The 17,627-nt window shown below is 34.6% G+C and overlaps 1 protein-coding gene across 4 annotated transcripts in view; it reads left to right on the top strand.

The window, feature by feature from the left end:
- The window catches only part of dpp6b (dipeptidyl-peptidase 6b), a 147,239-nt gene that overhangs the window by 60,752 nt on the left and 68,860 nt on the right, over window positions 1-17,627 (top strand). The window contains exon 1 of one of the 4 annotated variants that reach the window (XM_058751844.1): window positions 12,244-12,434. The exons of the other annotated variants lie outside the window; for them this stretch is intronic. Within the exon in view, the coding sequence (XP_058607827.1) occupies window positions 12,384-12,434 (51 nt within the window). The 5' untranslated portion in view covers window positions 12,244-12,383. Of the gene's footprint in view, window positions 1-12,243; window positions 12,435-17,627 lie in introns of those variants that run through there. 4 annotated transcript variants of the gene reach the window in all.

The raw sequence follows: 17,627 nt of genomic DNA on the forward strand, positions 1-17,627 counted from the left end.
TTAAGATTCTTATTTACAGCATTATCATAATAGGCTGTACATTAACTTATTGGGAGAAAACCGGTAGTTCGATGTGAAATCAGACACTGCGCACCCCATATAGCCAAAATGGCATGATAATAATAACACCCCGCGAATATTCGACTGAGAGATTGGGAGTCGAATCAGGATCCTCGAATCGAAGCATCGAATCGTCGACTATTCGGGGACAACCCTAATATATATATATATATATATATGAATGATGTAATGATATATTCCTAAAAGACTGTATTGCTGATTTATGCATCACTAAATCACAAAAGTCCCTAAACAAGTTTTTTTTTTTTCAAAGTTTCACAAGACTTCAAAATATGATAATCCCCTTTCTTAAAATATAACATTTACCCCCGGTTTCACAGACAAGGCTTAAGGCAAGTCCAAGACTAAAATGCATGTTTGAGCTGTCTCAACTGAAAATATCTTGCTCTGACATATCTTAAAACTTGCCAGTCACATTGTTCTATCTCAAGATGCACACCTGTAACATTTTCTTCTAAGGCATTTTTATAAAAGCTGCTTAAATGTCTTAATTTAACTAAGGCCTAGTCCTGGCTTAAGCTAAGCCCCGTCTGTGAAACCGGGCCTAGATTTATTTTTAAGACCCATTTATACTGTGTCAGAAAATATTAAGTGTGATTCTGTAAGACAGCATATTATGTTTTTTGTTTGTGTATGTTATTTAAACAACCCATTACAATTTAAAAGAACTTAAAATTTAAAATGTTTTCTATTTTCATATAGTTTAAAATGTAATTTATTCCTGTGATGCAAAGCTGAATTTTCAGCATTGTTACTCCAGTCTTCAGTCTTCTATATATATAGTAAATGTTATAAATTATATATAAATTGTTTTGACCCAAAGGAGGTCAATCTAAATGGAAGGCTTTTAACAATTACTGATCACGATACCTGTAACCTTGGTAATTTTCTGATTATTTGTAATGGCTTGTTCAGTACATCCTGCCAAACATATAAGAATGAGTGTGTGAGATGTAATGACTCAACCTGCCTGCTTATCAGGCTTAAATATGAGCTGTGGGGCCATTATGATTGGTTAATTTGCAGTCGATTGCAACAGCAGGTGGCCCACCATCGGGGCTCTTTGAGGGAATTCTGGGAAGGTCAAGACTGGTGCCAGCCAGCTGGAGAAAAGCCAGGGATTTTTATGGTTGGAACAGCCATGAGTGCTTTGGTTGCGGCATCTGGCTTTAGGGTGCTGTTGAATTAGCATACCAATGAGAGAGCTTTGAGAATTCAATTAAAGCCTGAAGAACACATATTCGGATACTGTTTAAAGCCCTGGTATACTTCAAGCAAATTTGAAGAACAAATGGGCATTTTGAATTAAATACGGTCAGAGCAAAGTCCATTTCATTGTTTTGAAACAGCTTGTCATTGTGGATTTTGTGGAAAACTCTTTTGAGCTGCCATTGGTCCATGTGCTCTGCTACCCCACCTTCTTTGATGTTGAAACCTTCCAGGCTCATTAATTAACTCAGTTTGCTAAATCACAAAATTAAAAAACTGACACTGATAATACTGTAAAGCTGCTTTGAAGCAATCTGTATTGTATGAAGTAGGGATGCACTGATGTATCAGCCGATGTATTTGTGCTGGTATCTTGACTTGTTTAGACCTGTTATGAATTGATAACTCCCGAAGCTTTTCATATTCATATTCTGTATGGTGTTATTTTACAGCAGTGACAGAAATGAACTTTTCCATTAAGGGTTAATATTTGCCACCTTTGATTTCAAGAGGATTCTTACCTTTATAAAGGTAATTTTTTTCTGACCTTATTAGATGTGCATATGCATCATCTTTTATGTCAAATTCTTACAGTTAATCAATAAATTCAATTAGAATAGTGAGACACTAATAGGCTGTTACCAACCAAATGAAATCAGTAACAAAAAAAGCCATTTTTGCACTACAAAAGTGACAGAATCTGCAGCTAAGGCTGCGTTCACACTGCTAGTTTTTGGGATTGACAACTGTATTTGTTTACAGGTGTAAGTCTCGAAATGTCTTCTTACAGTTAATCATTGGTATTGGCCAAAAAGCAATTAAATGCACTATCCGCCATCTACCGATTATTTAAAAATAGCCGATAATCAGGTGCCCGCTCACAAAGCTCCCGAGGCGGCAGTTCCCGCTCACAAAGCTCCCGAGGCGGCGGGGTCCACTCTTAGAGCTCCCGAGGCGCCGGTTCCCGCTCACAAAGCTCCCAAGGCAGCAGTTCCTACTCACAAAGCTCCCGAGGCAGCAATTCCCGCTCTCCAGGTGGCAGCTCCACACACACCGCTGTGGTGGCAGCTGGTTCTGCCCTGGGTCCCCATCCCGCCGGCGCTGCCTCAGCACATAGACCTGGGCCTCCCATCCCTCCCCCTACTCCAGTACTTCAGTTCGAGTGGCACCATGAAGCGTGAGTAGCTTCCACCTTAATACAAGTTATAGCATAAAATAAACATGAACGAACATCAGAAATATTCATGTCTCATGTAATCGTTCAATCAATGCGATCAAAATGTCACTTAACGTTGCATTTCACAGTTCATTAGTTAGCTATAAAAACACCAGGAAGCTTATTTACTGTTAATTGTATATTTGAATAAATTTGTTATGAAGACATTTTTATGTACAGTATATAAACATTTCAGTTTTTATTATAACTAGCAGCTGAATATAATAGTTTGGGCTTTGTTGTTCGGGTAAACATGAGCAAAGAATGAAGTAGTATTTTTGCTGAGAATATTGATTTAGGATCATGTTTATGTGAGTTGGAGTAGATATACTTGAGTATAAACTTATGTCCTGCCATATCAGCTGTTTCAGCTAATAGACTTCCCTCTTCCTATCGGGCAAGCCTGAGGACTGGGAGTTACCCTGAGGATGTCCATTAGTGGCTCAATGTCATCAGCAGTGTAGAAATAATTAGGAGTGTCCAGAGTCCCCCTCCACTGAATCAAGTTGAATGCTTTAGCATATAAAGTGAAATCGGTCTGTCTCTTTGGGAATGGGATTGAATTCGGCAATGAATATTGAATGTATTCTCTTCTCCAGGGTGGGGTTACACCAGATATGTATAAGGTCTTTCTTAAATTGTGACGTAAAGTTCACAGTATGGACTTGGAAACTACTTTGTTTGTAACTAAGTCTCATTAGTTTGCAGTGTTTATTTTTAAGGCTAGAGTTGCAAGTACGGGCAAATTATATTGACAAAAAATTATATCTTATATACAGTATATTTTAATTATATATAATTATATCTTATATATTTTTTCTAGGATAACAATAATTAGATAATATTTTTCTGAGTGTATTTTGTGCTGGTATCTTGTCTGGTTTAGACCTCTTCATATTCTATGCTCCCGGTCTGTCAGAAATGGATTTTACCATTAAGGGTCAGTATTTTCCACCTTTGATTTCCAGGGGCATTTTTTTTTTTAATGAAATGAAAAGTAGGTGGCGTCCATTCACAGTCTTAGTAAATTAGTCAGATTCCTTCAAATGGCTGATTCATTCAGAAATGAAGCAAGTGAAGGTCTTTATGAATGGATCAGTGAATCACTGATTCATTCCAAAATGCTGATTTGTTTAGGAACAAAACACCACTGTTTCTCGGAGATGCACACAGTTCTGTTTGGAAAAATTTTCCTTGGTGAAATGGAGCAAAATCTGTCTTAAAAGGTAATCGCAAAATGAACTTCCTTAATTGAACTGTTACTTTAAATGGACTCTTTCCCCGCCAAACACAGAATTTTCCAGGTTTCCGTGTTCTCGCTGTTATACGCTCGGGGGCGTTATTATGCATCTCCTGAATGAATCTAGAATCACTTGATCAAAAGCACAGGTGTGGAAGATGCAGAAACGAGCGATCTCGTATATATGCATATGAAAAATAATGCGATCATCAACAGCAAACAACATATAAATGAAAACTGCCTAATGTTACTGCGTGAAATGTTAATCCAGGAAGTGGTAAAGGACTGTGCAAGCTTTGGGAGTGCTGATGGAAACAGTCTACTGCATCTTTGCTTTGATTATATTACTAAATATGATCCAGATGTTGTATGTGATAAAAATGCGATTTTTTCAGCTTTTTTGAACAAAAGTTTATTAAACTTACCTACATTCAAGTGTTAATTAAAAATTATATTATGTTTGTTTAAAAGTAGAGGCTCTTTTCTTTATTTTGATGTATTGCATGTTCGGATATTCATACAACAAAATATTCTGGGGGCCATGAAATTTTTGTGAAAATCATCAAAAATGCTGAAGGTGGCTGGCAACTTTTTTCAGAAACTCTGGTGGGGGAAGAGTTAATATCACATGTGCAATCATACTAATATTTGGGGAAAACACAATGCTTGTTTGTGTAATATTGATTAATTATATCAGAAATATAAGACAAAAACTTTTTTGCCCCCATATATTGAATCATGTAAACCATACAGTATATTGAATAATTGAAGCCTCCTTTTATAGACAGAAGCTTTTTTGAAAGACAAAGCCATCCATTTCAGTTCTGTTTTGATTTTTCAGACTTCTTTTGCCTCATGTAACTGACACATAATCATGGAATAAAACAATTCACATTTTTAAATATGTAAATAGATATTCTGGAATGGTATCTAAGGAGGCAATAAATAAATAAATTAATTAATTAATTAATTAATGGCAATACAAAAAATTGGAATGTTTTATATTTGATTTATTTTTATTATAATTTCATATATTTCATGTTGAAACCTGCAATGCACAAGTGACGCAAGGCAAATATGTCCAGAGAATCTCACCGTTAAGATCGATTTCTTAGCTGTTGGAAGACAATTATTCACGTAATGTTCTCTCTCTTAAAAATAAATAAATATAAATCTCAACCTTTGGTCTAATAACACCCCTGCCTTCATTTGCATGTGCCGTTAATGAGTGACCTCATCACTGCCTCTTGATTTTGAGTTTGCTGGATAAACACTTCCATAATTTTCAGACGATTCAGAAGGACAGTTGGACTTGGGAGAACGCCTGCTGTGGTAATGATCTTTTCCAGCTAAGCAATGAAGCTCCTGATTTACATAATCATTTCTTTGATTGAAGCAATTTGGCCTGGCTGCCAGTTCAGGAGCTTTCAAAATGAAATTTGGATGTTTGGAAAAAGAGCCTTCATCTCGGTTGAAGTGTAAAATCGGTTTCTCAGGCAGCTGTAGAAGAGATGTTAATATAAAAAAACACTAATCAATGTTCGATTAGCAGAGTGCATATTTACACAGCATTGATTTGTGTAGTAAAATCTGCTAAAGGTCACAGGGGGGCAGCACAATACAGAAGAAACGCTTGTGAAGGATTTCAACTGTGACAAAAAAACAAGGGATATGTGGAGCATTGTGGGATATACAGTTACAGACTTTTAACAAAATAAGAGGGATCATCAAATTTTGTTTGTTTTTAGTTGCATGTTGTTTTTTTATTTACTCCTAACCTGAATGAGCTTTTTCACATAACAGATGTTTACAAATAACCCACAAGGCAAAATGATAGCTAAATAATAACTTGTACACTTTTGAACAGGATTTTATTTTAATTTGTCTGTTATTTTGTCTTGTGGACTATATGTAAACATTATGTGAAAAAGCTCTTTTAAAACAGTACTTAAAAAAACAAAACATGCAATTTGTCATAATACCTGTTAAAATTATTAGCATTTTACATATTCTGCAAGGTGAATGTAAACTTAAGACCACAGCTGTATGTTTTACTCTCAGGGTTCCGATGTGTATTATGCACTGTGCAATGTTTAAAATTAGTTTTAATAGTCTTAAAATATATTTTAAGAAAGTCCTGTAATAATAAATGAAATACTACAAAATTAATCATTTATCAATAATTATAGGAACACTATGGACATCAAATGAATAATTAATTTTGTAGCAGTATTTGTCTTAAAATGCATATAAATATTATCACTCTATATCTCTCCCAATAATAAAGTCTTAGTAAGACGATATTTATATTATATATTTATGTATGTGTTTTTTTTTTACATTTATAATTCAATGCAATACAATGAAAGTTGAGTAACAAACAAATAAACGTTCCTCAAAAAGCTGATGGGCCATGTTTAATATTCACATTCATGATTTTTCTAAATATTATGTATGAATAATCAAGTAACCCTGAGTTGCTTCAGTCCAGTAAGCGGTTGCCTTGAAATATTACTAACAATATAAAAGTTATTCTTACATTTAGTTGATAAAAATCTGCATAAAGATTTTATCAAATGTAATACAGTAGGCTTCATAGGGTTTAACTCTCTCCTCTTTTAATATTCATTTCAGAAGGTTAAAACTATTCAGTAATTCCTAGGCAACTCTGAAGAATTACTGTTGCATACTTGGGCCATAACCATATTTCAAAATGGTTTGGCGGTTCAGTGATGACATTCTGTGAAATTTCACCAGAAGCCTGTGTTTTGTCTGATTAGAACAGCATGTGAAATCCTTCTCTGGAGCCAGCAGCTCTTTTTCTGCAGTTTCTCTGAGGGAAAGGGGTGCGGAGCCCTCAGCACGCAGGCGTTTCAGCTGTACTCATAGGGGGACGAGGGTCAGAGTTTAGCACTCTACACTGCAACGATTCATTCTTTGGCACCAATAAATGAGGTATTCCTGGATGAGTTCTGTGTACTCTATTGTCTCCGTTCCTCTTCTGGTTTGCAATTGCGCTTTTCAAAATAGCACATTGTCCTGATGCCACAATTGTTCGAGTGTTTGGTTTATGCTTTGGATGAGGGTTTGAGATGGTTTTTTTTGTTTGTTTTTTTTCTGCCAACAATAAATAATACATAATACATATGTTTAAAAATGCAGAAAAATGCAGCAGTAGAGGTTCTGCTGGTGAACTAAAAATATTTTGCTGCTAACAATTTATTCAATACTTCAAGAATATTCATTTCAATACAATATGAGCCCCCAAATTTAAGTAGAAGTAATTCATTGCTCTATATGACTATTTTTAATGTGATGAATAAACCTGAATTTTATGCAATTTTATCTTTACTTCTGTATTGTGGTATATATCTGAGTAATGAGTAATTATTGAAAAAGATCAAATGTTAGGTGGAGACTGGGTTCCATCCATCAGTTGTTGATTGGATGTTAAAGGGATATTTCACCCCAAAAATAAAAATTCAGTCATTTACTCACCGTCAAGTTGAACCAAACCTATATGACTTTCTTTTGTCTGATGAAAACAAAAGATAATAGGCTAGCCATTGACTTCCACATGATGGAAAAAAAATACTATGGAAGTAAACGGCTACCATCAACAGCATTCTTCAAAATATCTTCTTCAGTGTTCAACAGATCTCTGCTTACGTTACTAGAAAGAAGGGTTTTCACCGAAAGATCAAGTTATGACATTTTGATTAAACAAATGAGGTCAAAATAAATTGTTTGCTATAACATGCATTTACAAAATTTTTAATTTGTGTTGACTTGAAACAATTATTATTGCTTAACTCATCCTCTTTCACATACTAAAAAAAATAGTAACCAGAATACTGTATTTACTTTTCAATATGCTGTACACTTTCAGACAGTTTCTGCTGTTAATATGAAATCTGTTGTTGTTTGTCACACTTGAATGAACGTGTCCTCCATTGAGGCCTTGTTTCACCTTTTTCTCCTGTGCTTTTTAAATCGACCACTGAACAGGCAAAATATAATGGACAGCTTTCTGCTTTCCTCCATCTCGTGCAGCCACGTGAAGTGCGCTGTGTAATCAACATGCTGGTAAATCTATTCACGGCAGAGTCTCAGAGTGACTAATGCAACGTCTCTGTGCATTAGCTAAGAGCGTCAGAGGCACGAGAAAGGCTGGAAGTAGATCAAACAATAGATAATTGTGCCATTTCCTTCATTGTTTAAGTTTGGTAATAAGGTGTTGCATCTCAAGACAAGACTGACGACATGAAGATGAATCCGTGCCAGTCTCAGCGCTTGAGACGTTGTTTATAGAGCTATCACTGCACTGCTGCTTAAATTAGTGCTCAAGCGTTTCCACTGATACTGAAAGATGTGCTGTCCAGCTGGATACTTTTATTTGTGCTGATCAGATTCTGGGTCTTCTGAGCACAGATCTGACCGTGCTTTTTCCTTCATCTGTTCTTTTCAGCTTTCTGTAACTTTTTCAAACCAGTATTCACATCATTTTATTCCAGTAAGCAACTTTCTGATTTAAAACTCTTTTGAATGATGTCATTTGTGTTGTATATTTGTATCTCTGTTGTAACCTCCACAGATACTCATTTAAGTAAGATTAATTCATTAGTGCAAATTTTGTACCATGCATGAGAAATGACTAAATGACAAAACGGTGTAGGTGGTGGAAATGATTGTTCACTTCCTCGCCGTTTCGCTAGCCAAGTTACAAAACCGGCATGGCAATTGGTGTTAGTTGCCATGACAACATTTATTGTAACGTGAGATGGCGAGAAAAGAAATGAAGTATGCTTCTATTCAAGGGTATTAAGAAACAATTAAGCAACCAAAATAGTATACTAATTACTATAGCAATTTAATTATGACAGATCAATTCACATTTCTTTGTTTGTTGCTCTCCTGACTTTGGGATCAAATCACTTCTTAGTGATAAATTAGATGAGTTTTAAAGGAATAGTTCACCCAAACATGAACATTTTGCTGAATATTAACTCACCCTCAGGCAATCCAAGAAGTGGATGAGTTTGTTTCTTCATCAGATTTGGAGAAATGTAGCATTGCGTCACTTGCTCACCAACGGATCCTCTGCAGTGAATGGGTGCCGTCAGAATGAGAGTCCAAACAGCTGATAAAAACATCACAATAATCCACAAGAAATCCACACCACTCCAATCCATCAATTAACATCTTGTGAAGTGAAAAGCTGCATGTTTGTTAGAAACAAATCCATATTAAATATTATTTGGGCATTTTTAACTTCAAACGGAGTCCTCTATCTATAATGTAGTTTTCTCCAGTGAAAAATTAATCTAATCTGAATCAGGAGAGAAATATGCACAGATCAAGCATCGTTTACAATTTAAAACTGTCCAAAACATTTCTAAACAAATGTGTTGGTTATTATATTTTTATCAGTTGTTTGGACAAGCTCTCATTCTGATTGCATCCATTCACTGCAGAGGATCCATTGGTGAGCAAGTGATGTAATGCTGAATTTTTCCAAATCTGATGAAGAAACAAGCTACTGGATGGCCTGAGGGTGAGTAAAGTTGTAGCAAGTTTTCATATTTGGGTGAACTAGTCCTTAAAAGTTAAAATGCAGATATTGTCATTACAATACAAAGAGCAGAAAAACTCTCACCTTTATTTTGACAGGACAGTTGAAAGAAAGTCAGGACGCAATAGCAGAAGAGAGAGGGGAACAGGATCAAGAAAAGACGGGAGTCAGAACTCAAACTCGGATTTTGCTCCAAACTTAGACCACTTTTTATGGATACTCTATTCTGTGCCTGATTACAAATTATAGAAAAATACAAATTATGTGTTTTTATTCTTAATCGTGAAAATTTGTTTTTAAATTATGTGTCATGTTAGAAATTAAATTTCTCTTTGTGTTTTCAGTTAGCGAGATAACATATTAGCCATTGGATAAGAAAGCCAGAAGAAGATATCATGATACATTTTTGATCAGGCAATGACAACTTTGAATGTCTGAAATTGTGTTCAATATTTTAGAATTAGGACTAAAGTCACTATCGGACTGAAGAAACTGTAGTATGCTGTATATGAATATAGCACACAAGTAATATGGACATAACAACCCAGACTCATTGGAAAAATGTACCTGTGGTAATTATTATGTTGCGTTTTGCATGTTTCGCAACTGAAGTGACCAGTAAGTGGTGCTAAAAGTATATTTTACAGATGAACGTGAACGTTTAGAAAGTAAAAGTCTATTGAGATGCACTAAAATCACATTTGCTAAGGCAACTATGTAATGTTTTTGAGCTCTTTTATCATGACTTGTGTTTCAACTGCAGTGCCATACCAGGTAGGCTACCGAGCAAGTTTACTACATTATAAATGCCACACATATGGAGCAGATTATGTGATGCAACTGTCAAAATGTATTAGCTGACAAATTATCCACTATGGTAAACGTGCTTTAGGGTCATAATGGAGTATTGTGCAAGGAATCGTGCCGAAATAAGTCTTTATTTTTATCAAAAACCTGCTGCTATAATCATAATTTGTGTGTGAAGGAAAAAAAGTTGTTGGTATTTTACTGCCAATAGTGTTAATTTCAGCCGCAGAAAATTATGTATTATTTATGTATAGGTGCAGAAATGTAGATAGAGGTATGTTTTTCCAATGAGCCTGTTAGGATATAATGATGTTTTAAGGTCATTTTTAATCCTTTTCAGAGCATATCAGCCTTTGTTATTTTTTTTTTAATCATGTTATGTTCTACAAGAGAAAATGTCATAGGTTTGAAACAGCATGAGAGTGAGTAAATGATGACTGAATTGTCGGTTATGGGTGAGCTACTGTGAAATGTATTTAGCAACACATTTATTTAATCAATAAAATAACCTTCATATTTTCCTCTCATTACCATCTGTCTGACATAAACAGTAGCTTATATTTCTTTTTGTTAGTGCATCATTGGATCGGTGCAGAGGTGTCAGAGACATTTTCTCGATGAATAAAGCTTTGCGAGCAGCCGTGCTATCACTCTCTCCACTTATTTAGACCTGAACTTACTGTCACTCATTAAGCTGATGATTTCAGCCTGCTCCTTCCACATTTCCATATGAATGAGATAAAATGGTGGAGGCACACTGACTTCTGTACAAAGGAAATGGGAAGGTGCAGCGTGACACATCTTGGGAGACTGGAGATGTGCTAAATTAGGGCTCAGTGCTGGTAAAAGTGGCTGTTGAATGAGGAGTCGGTGCACGTGTGGTGTCGGGAGCAGTGTGGACCTAACGCAATCTCTGACCACAATGAACAACTGATATTAACCCTATAAAGCATTATAGGGGATATACGCACATTTCTAAGGGCTCTAAACGATCAATGTGATCAGTGTGTTATCTGTTTGATAGTTTATACTTTTTTAGCAAGTAAAATGTATTTTCTAAAAACGTCCCCCCTCAGTGTCTCTTTTCTGATTTAAATAAAACAAAAATTAGAGTAACTTTTATATTGTTATTAATATTTCAAGATGAACACTTATTGAACTGACACTGACACTTAGTTTTACTTGATTATTCTTGCATCATTTGAAGCACTTAAGTATCATCTTAGTAGACAGATGATAGGCTCTTTATGTACAGTAAGTAGTCTGCTACAGTATATTGTTGTAAAATCTAATTGATTTTTAGAGTACAAACTATCTGAATTTCATCTAACTTTTTAGCCATATAAATAGGCTATCAGCAAATGCACATTTATGCTATTGCATATTTTTGCTTAGTTTGAAAGTTCTTTCTCAGTTTATCTTTTTTTTTTTTTTTAAATCTGCAAAGCATGGTAGTTTAAATATGGGTTAGTATGAATGACGTTTTCTGCTTCTTCTGTGGAACATAGTAGAATATGTTTTTCTACCTTCCTCCTTTTAGTGTACTAGTTTTCACTCTTTCAAAAAGTACTCTGGTGGAACTAAAGATTAACATTAACATTATTTCAACAGTCATTGATCATTTTATTATTATTTATTAAGTATAATGCTGTTGAATCTATCAAATATAAAAAGCTACATATTTTTAGACTAATTCTGTTAGAATCAACAGAATATCTGAGTGTGTTTGGACTACTTTCACTGGATGAAACTGTTTGATAACTCATCTCATTTAGGGAACAGGAAGCTGTTTATGATTCTTGCAAGAAAATGAATGAATTCTGGATTACTATTTAATCAAATGAAACCAAAATACTGAAATGTTTTCAAATGAACCCTTATGTTCACTTAAATACTAGATAACTAACTAAAATACTAATAACATGATTTAATGTTATTTTTTAATGATTAAATAAATGTTATTTTAATATTTTATCTAGTACATTAAGACATATGATGGGGACATAAAAGCTACTGCATAAGAAGAATCTCAAGCTAGTTTTGCAGCTGCGCAACGTCTCGCGCTGCTTGAATGTTTGCTGTTCAGCGCGCGCTCAACGTCTCGAGTCTAAATAAAGCGCGTTTAGTCGCTTCTTCTTCTCCTCTCTCTCTCTCTCTCTCTCTCTCTCTCTCCATCACTGAATGGGTTTCAGTGAGAGTAACGCTTCTCATTCCGTCTGAACAGCGCCTGCATCAGTGTTTATATCCGCGTCCTCAGCATGACTTCAGCCGAGTCCAGCGCGCCGGGAAAAGCGTCTCAACAAGACCAGGTAGCGACATTAAAGTCAGAAAGCTCTTCTTTTATACTTTATCAATCGTGTGTGTGGAGTATCAAACGTGAGGAGAGAATCGTGCTTTTGCTCTCACTGTCAGTTCTGGGCGCGCGTTGACTTCAGCTCGTTTTGACAGCTACTGTCGCTAAATTGCAGAACGACACGTTTAATGAATATTGATTAGATTTTATAATGCACCACATTATTTTAGTTGTTGTCGTGCCACTTTAATACAAAAGACACAGCATAGTAGTTAGTTACAGTATGGTAGTTATTGGCGTAATGGCTGCTGAAAATGAGTTTTGCCATCACAGAAGTAAATTATATATTAAAATAGAATATTGTTATTAAAATAAATAAATTATATATATATATATATATATATATATATATATATATACATATATATATATATGAATGTCTTAATCAGGAAAATACTGAATTATTATTATTTTTTTTTTTTGCTATTTCAGTATCACTTTACTACTCATCTTTCATATGTTATACAACATCTTGCTGAATTTCTGTCAAAAACTCAGGTGTTGAAAATTGGTGTCAGATTTTGGTGGCTGGTGACAGAAAATTGCTGTATTGCATTATTGCATACAGGATTGCATTTTGCTAAGTGTATTTTGAAGTGTATAATAGCATGATTCCTTAACCTACTTTGAAAAGGTAAAACCCCTTCCAAAAGCAGTGTTCTTTTCTTCTGTACTTTTCTGCATTTCACTTCTGCTCTGTTGCTACTATTTGATGCTTGAAACATGGCAAGTACAGTATTGTTGTCTCTTATGATGAATTGTTTGTGGTGTTCCTCAAGTCACTTTGGATAAAAGTGCCTGCTTATTAAATGTAAACATAAAATGAAAGGTTCATCAAAACTGGCTTTTAATAGTGAAAAAAAATTAAAATAGTGCAGCGTGTCCCAAACACAAAACACTAAAGGATATCACACTACACTAACATTAACTAAACCACATAAAATGTAAAATAAAACTTTACACTGAAATAATGGTAATCTAAAATGTTTACATCTAAGGTAACTGGTCTTATTCAAGTAAAAAATATAATTCATTATTGCTTAATTATAACTTAAATACATTCATTTACACCAACAAAACTAAATGGGTTAAATCAGGTAGAAATTGTTATTAAATGTAACAAACTGCAGGTTATCACTTTTTACAGTGTACATAACTGATAGCATATACAAAGAAGCTTAACTATTTATAATGCAATAAAATATTTTTTTTTTGACTAAGACTATAACAATATAACAATATTTTACTTTATTGTCTTGTTAAATATAATATGGATTGGCATTCATATATTTTTATTTACAAAAAATATATATGTCGTAGTATATTTTACAGTAAAATGACGTTTAATTAACTCTCATATCATATTTTATTACATGTAGCCTATTAAGGTAACTTAAGTAACAGATGTGTACTGTACCATTTTTTACATTGTTTTTACAATATGTATATATGTTGTAAAAATAATACAATATTTTATGTATGTATTTATTTAATTTAATGAATTATTTATTTACTTGTTTATTTATTTATTTTACTGTATAACTTGATATAATCCACAGGTTGTACTTATATGATATTGTTTTTTTTGTTTTTGTTTTTTTAAGGCTCTGGACTGCCTGAATATTTTATAGAGTATATTCACATATCTCATATATTTCCATGACTTTAGATACATGTGCACCTCAGGTGACAGTCAAAACCTACACACAACAGATGGCCAGCGTAAACACCACTCTTTATTTCCTCGATCCACATATTGTGTCACCAGAAGCAAAGCCCTGAAACCTGCGTTTCTCATCGTTCAAATCAATTAAGCCAAACTGCCGCATCTGTTGTGCTCTGATTAGTTTCATGCAATTCATTAATCACACAATCGCCTGACCTTGTTACATTGTTCTCCTAACATGACCTATCAAGCATGTGTTACTCTTGACTCATTTAACTGAGGTCTGTTGTGATTTTTTAGAATATTGAGGATTTTTTCCTAATAAAATTAAGTCGCATGAAGAAATGGAGATATTTAAAGAGAGAATTCTTATTCACTCTCAAGCTGCTTTTTGCACTTCAGCCCTAAGTAGGGCTCTCTGATGACAATGATTAGGGTTTAAGCAGTGGAAGAATTGCTTGTCTTAGAATAGCTGGCTTTGATTCTGCTGAAAGGAGGGGCTATATTTGGAGTGGTGGCGGCGATAAAGTGGGTCTGATAGACGGGATTAATTGGGAATTGCGTTTGATGTTCGGAGCCCGGATGAAAAAGAACATCCCCCATGAAGTACAATTATGAGCAATCAGTTCAGGCTCAGCACTGCCAGACGGGAGCATGTATTCCCGTCCACCTGCCCTTCAAAGTGCGCCTGTCTGTCTGTCTGAGCAATAACAGCGGTGTGTTGGGAACAGCTCAGCTTTGGCAGGTCTTTGGATCGGGGTTATTGCCTTCATCCGATGACGACATGCTAATCGAAGAACTTGCACTCTGCTTTATTCTTAAGTATGATCAAGGAGATTTAATAGAGCTACAATCATAGTTAATATTCAGGCTGTTCGCTTTCCAGGTGGATCTTATTTAAAGTTGTCTCCTTAATAACTTGTGCATTTCTGCACTTAGATAAAAGCACTTATGACTTACACGTCAAGGTTACTGTATGTTTAACCTTGCTTTCTAGGGGTTGTGTGGGAATTGCTGTGATATTAGATTTCTGTACTCTGCATATCTGCCCTTCTTTCTCATATCTAGAGGTGATGGATTTTAATATCTGTCAGAGATGCCATATAATAAGTGTGACTCTATTACTTGACAGTCTTTTCTCTTTCTTTCTCATGCTGGTGAATCGTACAAAAAACATATTTCATTTAACACCAGAATCAACAGGGAAATAAATATAATAATATTTTCCCCTCCATCATTTCCTTTGTCTTTTTTATTTATTTATTGACATTTTTCTCAATGGTGGTTAAATTCTTATTTTGTAGCTTTGTATTACATATCGTAAAATATCGTAATATACAATAATTTAAAATTTTAAATCAGTTTACTGTAAATTAAAGACAGAATAAGTAATACTAAGTAGTCTAAATGATTTTATATCACTGAGATTTTTGACATTACAGTAATATTTATTTAATATTATTAGTAATCTTAGCAATACTTAGTCATATTTACCAGCTATTTGTTTAGAAAATGTGCTTAACTGTTACAAAATAATAATAATTCTTGATGATCTTAAATATTCTTCAATTTCTTTAAAGAAAATATAATTTCCAATTTCTTTCTTTTAAATTTTGCTAACTCTAATTTTTTACTAACTCTAAGTATGACCAATGGTGATAGTCAAAGTAGCCTTATTTCCAACTAAGCTATTTTTCTGCCTCCCTCCATCACCTCTGAGACAAATCACAACATGTCTTCACTGATGCTGTTTCTGTTGCCGCAGGATGGAAATCATGGTTTTAAGAAATGTGGTCAGTTCTTTTCTCTGCAATGTAGCAGATTGCTTCATGACTCATATTACTCCACATCATAATTTCAGATCTGTTCTGTAGCATTTTTGGAACAACTCAGTTGAATTATTATAATTTTTTTTGTTTTGTTATTGCAGTGAGAAAAACATGGTTGGTTTAGTAAAGGCTAGTAAGTCCATCCAAATTGTTAAAACTAAGAAAACGTATTGAGCATAAAGAAAGCATCTTTTGCTTTTTAGTACCATATATATATATATATGATCAATAAAACAGTAAAAACTGTAAAATTGTAAAATATTATTACAATTCCAAATAACTGTTTTCTGATTTTAAAATGTAGGCTAATTTATTCCTGCGACGCAAAGCTGAATTTTCAGCATCATTTCTCCAGTCTTCAGGGTCACATGATCCTTCAGAAATCATTCTAATTTACTGATTTGCTGCTCAAGAAACATTTCTGATTATTACCAGTGTTAAAAACTCGTCGTGCTGCTTCATATTTTTGTGGAAGTCAATATTTAATTTTTTCAGGTTTATATGTTGAATAGAAAGTTAAAAAAAAAAACATGATATGTGCAGACCAATTTAATACATCTTCACTGAATAGAAATATATTTCATCTCCAAAAAAAGCTTATTGACCCCAAACCTTTTAACAGTATACTTGCTGTAGAGAACTGTTTTAATCAGTCATCTTGATTGAGATGATTATAATGGGCCTGTTAAGGATCTCTTTTATGCATCATTTAGCTGTTGATGTTGATGTGCCAATCAACATCTCCTGTCTATTTCACAGTTGTAAAGTGCCCTTCACACACAGATTGCACTAAGTGCTTTCCTCCACAAATGCTGTTGCTGTCAGGATTGACACGATGGAAGATAAAAGGTGATCACGTTATTGCAGGCTAAATATATGGTGTTGTCAGGGAAGAGCGCTGGAGATATTGTTTCAGATGCCTCGTGCGTCTTCACTTGCTGATGTTTTTATAATAAAATGGAGTGCTTGCTGTCAGAATGGAGAAACGAGCGATTATTAACAGCCAACGCATTTATAAATTGGTGGGAAAGTGATATGCCATTATGACATAACAATATGTCACTTGATGACCTCTGGGAAATGAAGTGAAACATGCCTGGCGAGTGTTGTGACAGAGAACGGCCGATGATTTCTGCATTCACATGAACAAATAAGAGCGCTCAGACGTTTCGCTCGGTGATGAAGATGCCTGTTCTAGTGGAAGCTGTGTGTATGAGAAAACTGTGCCGCTTTATGTGCGAGTGCTTTAACAATGGCTTTCATTCCGCCTCCATCATTTCTTGTTTTTCTTTTTGTAGTTTCCTAGTTTGCCCATTAGGTGTAACAAATGAGAGGCGCTTCGTTTCGCCGTCGCCTTCAGTCTCCTCTCGCTCAGAGTTCCACCTTTAGCTTCTCTAATGGCTTCTTTAGGCTGAAACTAATGAAGACGTCTGCTTCAGTGTCACTTTTCATGAAATAAATCAAGGTTATCCCTGATCATGGCTTGTTTTTCTGTTTCTTTTTTTTTTTTTTTTCAGTTTTGCAGAAACAAACTTTTCTGCATAAAGTTTGGCCTACTTTGTCGCTCATTCTGCCCAAGTTTGGCAGGAATGAAATTCTTGACTGACATATAAATGACCAATTACTGTTCATTTTGTTAATATTGGATGTTTAT

Source organism: Onychostoma macrolepis, chromosome 02 (assembly GCF_012432095.1).
Source record: "Onychostoma macrolepis isolate SWU-2019 chromosome 02, ASM1243209v1, whole genome shotgun sequence".
In the NCBI taxonomy this organism is placed as follows: Eukaryota; Metazoa; Chordata; class Actinopteri; order Cypriniformes; family Cyprinidae; genus Onychostoma; species Onychostoma macrolepis.